This window comes from Grus americana, chromosome 11 (genome assembly GCF_028858705.1).
Source record: "Grus americana isolate bGruAme1 chromosome 11, bGruAme1.mat, whole genome shotgun sequence".
In the NCBI taxonomy this organism is placed as follows: domain Eukaryota; kingdom Metazoa; phylum Chordata; class Aves; order Gruiformes; family Gruidae; genus Grus; species Grus americana.
The window spans coordinates 717,682-725,900 of record NC_072862.1 but is presented as its reverse complement, the minus strand read 5'-3'; the positions used below and the strand labels follow the sequence as shown (position 1 = coordinate 725,900).

General features: G+C 44.3%; 1 protein-coding gene across 1 annotated transcript; it reads left to right on the top strand.

Annotated features, from left to right (window-relative positions):
• The first annotated feature begins 355 nt into the window (after nt 1–355).
• Nucleotides 356–6,594, top strand: THUMPD3 (THUMP domain containing 3). The gene is made up of 9 exons (XM_054838581.1): nt 356–662; nt 1,161–1,238; nt 1,719–2,258; nt 3,359–3,489; nt 3,889–3,958; nt 4,356–4,471; nt 4,658–4,768; nt 5,018–5,141; nt 5,396–6,594. The coding sequence occupies exons 1-9, from the start codon at nt 450–452 to the stop codon at nt 5,525–5,527; spliced, it is 1,515 nt and encodes a 504-aa protein (XP_054694556.1). The 5' UTR covers nt 356–449; the 3' UTR covers nt 5,528–6,594.
• The last annotated feature ends 1,625 nt before the right edge of the window (nt 6,595–8,219 follow it).

The window sequence follows — 8,219 nt, the reverse complement described above, 5'->3', positions numbered from 1 at the left end:
CAATTCTAGCGCTGCAAACACGCCAAGGACAACAGCTGGAAGATCAAGGAAATTCAGTACTTTTTATAAGAAGGAAAAAAAAAAAAGGAAAAAAAAAGGAGCAGAAACTTGAACGGACCCCACGGCCTTCACGGCTCCTTCCTGCCTCCCCTGCACGTTTTCCCTGCCCACCCGGACGAACACCTGCCCCTTCCCGGCAGCAATACTGTTCCCTGGGCGACGGGCGCAGGCCACCGCTGCTTCACCCGCACTGCCGCCGGTCTCCTCAGGCGGCGGGCGAAACATCCTCCTCGCCGGACGCCGCGCCCGCACACTGGCGGCAGCGCCAGGGGGCGCTGCCGCCAGTGCGCGGGCGCGACGCCCGGCCCGGAAGCGGAAGGGGCCGGTCGGGCGGCGGGAGGTCCCGGCCCGGCGGTCACCGTTAGCCGGTGTGTCCTCGGTGGCGGGGCATGGCGGAGGCGGCCGACGGAGCTGGGGCCGGTACGGCCGCGGGCCCGGCTGAGGAGGGCGCGGAGCTCGCGGCCGTTATCGGTGCCACCGTGCCCACCGGGTTCGAGCAAACGGCGGCCGAGGAGGTGCAGGAGAAGCTGGGCTCGGCCTCCAGGATCAGCAGGGACCGGGGGAAGATCTACTTCGAGGTCCCGGCCCGGAGCCTGCCGCAGGTCCGTGCGGGCTGCCCGCCCCGCTCCCCCTGCCCCGGGCGGCGGCCCCGGCCCGCCGCGGCTCCCGCTGCCGTGGCCCGCTCCGCCGGGGCGGCCGTGCCCGCTGTGGTGGTCGGTCCGGCCGCGCCGGACGGCTCTGCTGGGCCTCGCCCCGCGGAGGCTTTAATGCCAGGGACAGGGTCCTGCCCACCGTGAGCGACGTACGTTCGGTTAAAGGCGTTCGTTAGGAGTTCTGCCCTGGCCGTCTGGGGTTCCAGAGCTGTGTGCAGATTTGGGGTTGAGGGGTAGGTGAAGTCAAAGATGGGGCGCTTAAATCAGTGCAAAGAACGCTTCCTTCTGGCTTCGCACGTGAACCGATAACCCCGTATAAACAAAAAACGTGGAAAAATGTGGTGGTGTAAATCCAGCTGCAAGATGACAAAGCTCTAATTACAATGCACAAATCCCCTAGACGTACATGGCTAGTGGCACGACACCATGGTTTCTCATTTCTTCTAGGTCCATCGTCTGAGGTCAGTGGATAATTTATTTGTTGTTGTTCAGGAGTTCAAAGACTATCAATTTAAAGAAAACAAGGTGAGTTACTTCTCATTTTTCAATTAGTTCTGGGTTCTGGAGTGTCGTGGGTTTTTTAATTTAAGACTAGTTTCAGAAAATATTCTGTTTCATGAACAAGGGGTTTTTATTTTATTTGTGGCGTTATCCCAGTTCCTCTTTGCTGGCACGTAAAATGGAAGTGTGGTTGTGTTGTCCAACATAATTTCTTCAGTTATATATGTTGCATAGGCAAAATCTAAGATGACAGTGATGCCACGCATGTAGGTCACACTTAGAACAGCACAGCATCACTTCGGTCACTTAATGTTAGCTGTTTCTGACACGATAAGTGATGAAATACTTTGGGCCCTGTGATGTAAAGCGCAAATCAGTTATGGCAAAAATTACACAGAAATTTTGGGTTACGTGTTTAGGAAACTAATTCAAGAGACTTAAAAAAGGATAGCTTTTAAAGGGAGGGAATGACTTCAAAGCACAACTATTTTTTGTCTTTTAAAGGAGGATGCTCTAAAGGATTTGGAAGATTTGGTTAAAAACCTGCCTTGGACCGATCCATTGAAAGTTTGGGAGCTGAACAACAGCTTAAAAAAGAAAAAGATAAAACGCAAAAAGCCTAGTCTGCAGAGTACTGCAAGCAAAGAGAAGCTGAATGACGATGGAGAAGAGGAGGGAACAGATCAAACAGATGCCAGTAAACAGGAGGACTGTGCCCAAAACGCTGCAGGGGTAGAACCCGCTAGCAGCCAGGATACGGAAAAGACACAAGGAGTGGCATCCCAAAATGCGGGGGAGGAGGAGGAGGAGGACAATGAACAGTCAGATGCTAAAGACGAATTGCAGGCGGGTTCTGGGGGTGAGCCCATGGCTGGTGATGGTAAGCCAGGTGAAGGAGAGGTGAAGGTGGTGAGGTTCCGTGTTACATGCAGTAGAGCAGGAGACAAGCACAGCTTCACGTCCAACGAGGCTGCGAGAGACTTCGGTGGAGCTGTGCAGGAGCACTTCCAGTGGAAAGCTGACATGACTAACTTTGATGTAGAGGTATAGTGTTGTGACTTAGCAATACCTACATTTCTATTGTAAAAATTCTTAGTTCTTAATTCTGATGCTTAGAGACCTCCAAAATGCCTTCAAAAGATGACTCTGGAAGTAAAAGTTGGTAACGCTGAAATCACAGTGGCGGCAGATCCCACCACTTGCTAGTGCTTTGGCTATGCACAATCATACCCTCTTTCATGGCCTGTGTGCACACCCCTCCTCTTCCTCAGGTCCCCCTCTCGCTCTGCAAACACAGTTGTCTTCTCCTCGGGTTAACTGATTAACATCACTAAACCCAGTACAGCTGAGCTGGTGCTCAGACGCCTTCCCCTCTCCCTCAACTTCAGCAAAAGCTGTGGTACTGAGTGTTACCTATAGCGTTTGATCTCGTTCATATTTAAATATACTGTAGGTGCCTTCTGCTTTGCATTTACCTTCATTGCATCTTTGCTTGATCCACTGTTTTATATTGGTGTGAGTTAACAGAAGATATTCCATCTAGAAGCTGTAGTTTTGTGGTTGAAGGGGACTAAAAGGGTTAACATTAACTGCCCGGCGTTTATTTCTTATCCCAAGGAAAGCAGAGAGTTGGAAAGGACGTCCAAGAGACATGGTCGAGCGATGGTGTGCGACCACCGTTTCGGAGAGGCAGAAAAACTAACTTTTTCTTGCAGGTCTTTTAAGGGCTGGCCCACTGTCCTATAACAGTATGTTCACCTTTCAAATTAATATGGTGGAGGGGACCAAGAATGTAATTTTTATTGCTGCTTTGCAAATGCTTCACTGTGACTTGCAGGACTTAGCCGACTTCTCCCCCATACTTAAAAAACAAAACCTCTAAAAAGTCAGCCCAATGGTTATAGCACTTCTAGGAGTCTTGTGTAAAAGCTGCTGTGTGAATGAGAAAACGTGTGACCACTCTCCTGGACTTTGCCCACTGTTGCCATTACAAATGGTGCATTGCTTTTCTTCCAAGAATGCTGTTTTATACGTATTTCCTCTTCTTTTTTAAATTACTGCCTAAGATTCTCACAGTTATTTACCAGGTGTACTATGGAAAACTGCTGTTACTACTGAAATTTAGCACTCAAGTTCTTTTTTAGGTTCTTCTGAATATTCACAACAATGAAGTAGTTGTGGGCATTGCCTTAACTGAAGAGAGTCTGCACAGAAGAAACATTACACATTTTGGACCCACAACTCTTCGTTCAACTCTCGCTTATGGCATGCTTAGGTCAGTGCATTTGCATAGTTTTACATTACTCTGTTAATGAGTCATTTTGTTTCAGAAATTAGATCCTTTATCCCCCCCCACTGCTTCCTCAAAAGCCATTTCTGTTAATTCTTAAAAAGAAAAAAAAAGGCATAATTGCTGAAACAGTGTGCTTTGTAATTAGCAGTGGATGCTTTCTAGCTTAGTAAAGTAAACGTTTACTGTGATCCATTAGCCAGTTTTCAGTTTCACATTCTTGAAAGTATTGCACTGTATTGCTGCTTATAAAATGCTAATTAATGAACGGAAAATATAATGACATAGAAGTTGTTCCATTAGAAGGGTAGTTCAGTTTTCCTTCCTTAGAGAAATTCACGGTTTTAGGACTGTTCTCACCACATCTTTTTTTCTGTTCCTCAGACTCTGTGATCCACAGCCAACAGATATCATAGTTGATCCCATGTGTGGTACGGGTGCAATACCAATAGAGGTGATTCTTCCTTTATTTTTTAACTTAATAAAACTTGATAGTATCTGCAACTGAATAATATGTGTAAGTTTTTTTTGTAATAGCTGAATAGCCAACTCCAAAAGTATCTCACGAACTCTTAAACAGGTACAAGTGCATTTTTTCTAAACGACCTCATTTTCCCTCCCAGAGCTGTAGCAGGAAGAAACTGAATCCAAAAGTATTTTGAGCTTTTATGATGCTTAACAGCTATAACAGATACCTGTTACAGAAGTTTAAAATCATTTATGTCCGCTTCCAGTTGCTTTGTTGTATTCTGTCATATCTGAGTAATTCTTCTGCTTGTTTGCTTTGGTGTTTTTTTAAAAATTAAGCAATGTTGATGCTAATGTTGCTTATTATCAATATTTTCCCCCAGGGAGCTACTGAATGGCCTAGCTGCTATCATATTGCTGGTGATAACAACCCACAAGCGGTAAAGAGAGCAGCAAATAACATCTGTTCTTTACTAAAGAAAAAGGAAAATAAAGAAAGGTGAGAAGAGTACACGTGATTTTCTTTTCCCGTAGTACTAGATGTGAAGAAATCCATTTTGCACTGCTGCATTTGACTATCTCATTCATATTTCCCTGTTTATTCTTTTGCTAACGTTATAGCCCTCCTCAATTTAAAAATATTCTCAGAAAACCATGCCTGAGATAAACATCTTTGCACTTGCAGCAGTACTTCCTTGGGCATACCCTTAGACATCATTCAGTGGGACATTTGCAATCTCCCTTTGCGGACTGGTTCTGTGGACGTTATCGTGACAGACATGCCATTTGGAAAGAGGTGAGGTACCACTGGTAAAATTACTGCACTTAACTGTTGCTACTGCCGGGGCCTGCCTGCCAGGGGTTAGGGTTCTCTCTACTTAGTTACTTAACTGCACCTAATTAAGAAGTATTATTGTCTATATTGAAAATTCAGGTTGAAATCATTAGTAAATGTGGTCCTGAATGAACTAATCCATGTCTGAAAGACCAACAGGAGTTAACTATTTTTCAGTGATCACAGAGGGGATCTTAATTTGCTTTGCAGGATAGGGTCTAAGAAGAAGAACTGGGACCTCTACCCAGCCTGCCTTATGGAGATGGGGCGGATCTGCACGCCGGGGACAGGCAGGGCTGTGCTGCTTACACAGGACAAGAAATGCTTTGCCAAGGTACGTTCTGTGAGAGAAAATCAAACCCATGAAAATATATTGAGAAAAAAATTGTAAGGTCACTTCATTACAGAAGATTATCTATTTTTAGAGCAATAATTAGTAACTTTTAAACGCAGTTTTGAACCTGAAGAGTCATTTGACATTGCCATCAGATGTGATTTAGAATAATGAAAAATCATTTCTAAAGCAAATGCACCCATACTACCTTATCTTGAAGCTGCCACCACTCTGGCTGTTTTTTTGGATTGTAGGCCTTGTCACGAATGGGACACATCTGGCGCAAAGGTCAGACCGTGTGGGTGAATGTAGGGGGACTCCATGCTGCAGTGTATCTTCTGAAACGCACCTGGGAAAGAGCAGAAGAAAAGAGGTCATTCTGGTAACCTGTGTGGAAGAGACACCTCCAGAATTTGTTGAATAGCAGTCTAGTAAAGCAGACACCTGAGAGCATAGGTCTGTCAATTCCTGAGGGGGGATAAACCAAACAACCTATGTAGAAATTGTGTAACATGAGTATTAAACCAGAGATTAACTTGAGAGCTACCAGTTGTACTATATGTTCTAGAACCTTGTTATTTAAATCACCTCTTTCCTCCCTGCCACCCAAACTGAAATTCAGTAGTGGAATTAGTAATGCTTTCCTTTGAGTCTTCTCTACCATGTACATTGTATTTTTCAGTTAAATATTTATTTCTTCCGCTTACAGTAGAAAACACATTGAGGCAGCTTTGGAGGTAACAGTGAATTTAGTTCCCAAACTGTAGAAATTGTACATGTGTCTTAAAATGACTAACGAGACTACTAAGACTGGCATCTTGAAGGGTTTGGAGGTAGTATCTCCTTTAATGTAGGGATTTTCCCAACTGAAGTTTTCTAATTAATACCATTGCCCAAATGAAAACTAAGATAATAAACCAGTATCTGCTTTTTCTGGTCTGATAAGCAAATGCCAATTAGTCAACAGTATGCTGGTGCTACTGTTTTTCTTAGCTGTTACCTCAACTTAGTGCTAATTATTACTAAATGTCTAATCCACATTTTAATGTACCACTGCTGTGGGGGCGGGGGTGACACACACAGCCTTAGCAAACTGTCTGTAGTTACTATTTGAGAACAGAGATACTTCTAGCAATTATATTAAAAAGTTGAGGTTGTCATTGTCTGCTGTAGACACATTGAGGTGGCGGTATCTTTAAATTTATTAGGTGATTTAACTGCTGTAGTTATGCCACAGTATTTACAAAACTGTGTTACCTGTTGAATAACTTGAAGTTGCAAATATTTTTTTCTTCTGTAAATGTACTGTGATTTCTCAGGCCTCTTACTCTTTGCTCATCAGAGGCTGAAAACACTAGTTTGCCATTTTCATTGAAGTGTATTCATGCTAAGTGTGTGTAAGTGTTTAGAGGTGAATTAACAAGTATTAAAGTTTTACAAGTTTTGCATAGGAGGTAAGTCTTAATTGTACTCTTCTTCTGGTCTGTGTCCAGTAAAGGATAATGCAGCCCTTTATTTACTACACAGTTGTCTTTCTGGGTAACATAGTGCCAGGAGCATCCACTTAATTCTTGCCCACAATGCATGGTTTATGACTGTGCCAAGGTGATGCACGCAGTTGTTGCATGAGGTGGCTATCTAAATACTCCTGCTCTACTGAACTTTACAACTTAACCTGGATACATTACATTCTTAAAATGCATTAACACCTTGGTGGTTTGTTATTGTTGATACCTTTTTTTTTTTTTTAAAGACGACCAAACACAGTAACATTTTTCTGACCTTATAGCGTGCTTTTTTAACTAGTTTTTTTTTTCTTGACTTAAAGATCAGTATGAGATTACTATAATGCAAGTCATCATTTTTGGCCTGAAAGATGATAGGGTCATGTTTTATTTTTTAAAACCACAGCTACCATTAAATAGATTCAAATCAGATTGACGTGACGTGGCAAACTAGGCTTTGACCCACATCAGGAGATGGGAGCTAAGATTATTGACCGTTGCAGAGAATTTCTATTTGATTTTCAATACTAGTCACACTAAAATTGTGTCATTTCATAGGAAACCCTAAGTTTGAAATCACTAAAGAACTTGGGAACAGGAAGATATATATATAAAAAATACATATATAATTGTACATCTCTGCTGTCTTGTAAATCTGCTCTGAGTTGTACAATTTAAAGCAGTTTATCTTAAAGATTACAATTCTGTGTCAGTTAAGACAATTGGCCTCATTTGTCTATAAATGCTGTGTAATCCCACAGTGCTGCGCACAGTTTCTTACAGTGAGTATTCGAAATGCGTGCCCCTTTCGTGATGTGAATTTACTGCTTTCCTCTCGTAGAGGGAAAGTGGAGGACTTCCTTTAAACAAGGGCGGGGAAGCACACCTCCCCAACGGTTCTTACACATCCAGCTGTACTGGAAAAAACCGAACTGACAGATGATGGCTTCTCTTCTGTCATTCTCTACTGATTTCATAGTTCTCCCTCACAGGCTGCTAGAGGGACAGTACAGAAATTACAAACGTGCCCCTCACCTAAGTCTTGTTGCAGAATGTTAAGTATTGTAAAAGAAAAAGCTGATAAGATGTGTTGAGACAGCCAAGGAAAAGGCACTATTGATACTTGCAGCATTGTAACCTGCCATGACTGCGGTGAAAATACGCTAAACTGCTTTCAGGCACGAAAATCTGTGTTTTGAGGGGTATCTTGAAAAACCAAAGCATCCTCTGAGGAAGTGTACCGATCTTTCCAGGAAGGCTGAAGGCCTTTACAGGTACAGGGGACCACAACGCTTCGTCAATCAGGCCGGGACAGAAGCTTCACTGCGCTGACTTTGCTGTTCCGCACTTTTTCCCCTTCAAATTCGGACTGCGGGCTCATGCGTGATGACCGTAAAACCCAGCGTACCGGTCAAGGCCCGTTAACGCCGCTTTCCAACCCAGCTGCCGGTACCGTGAGGCCGCTCTCCCGCCGCTCCGCCCTTCGCTCCTGTCAGCCGCCGCGGAATGGCCCCACCCGCTCCCCGTCGCGGACGGTGAGGCGACGCGCATGCGCGGCGGGGCGAGACCGCCC

Excerpts from the sequence above, each read along its gene's own strand:
- THUMPD3 (XM_054838581.1), top strand. The coding sequence starts at position 450 with ATGGCGGAGGCGGCCGACGGAGCTGGGGCCGGTACGGCCGCGGGCCCG. Across the intron at positions 1,239-1,718 it reads ATCAATTTAAAGAAAACAAG|GAGGATGCTCTAAAGGATTT; the intron begins GTGAGTTACTTC and ends TGTCTTTTAAAG. Across the intron at positions 2,259-3,358 it reads TGACTAACTTTGATGTAGAG|GTTCTTCTGAATATTCACAA; the intron begins GTATAGTGTTGT and ends GTTCTTTTTTAG.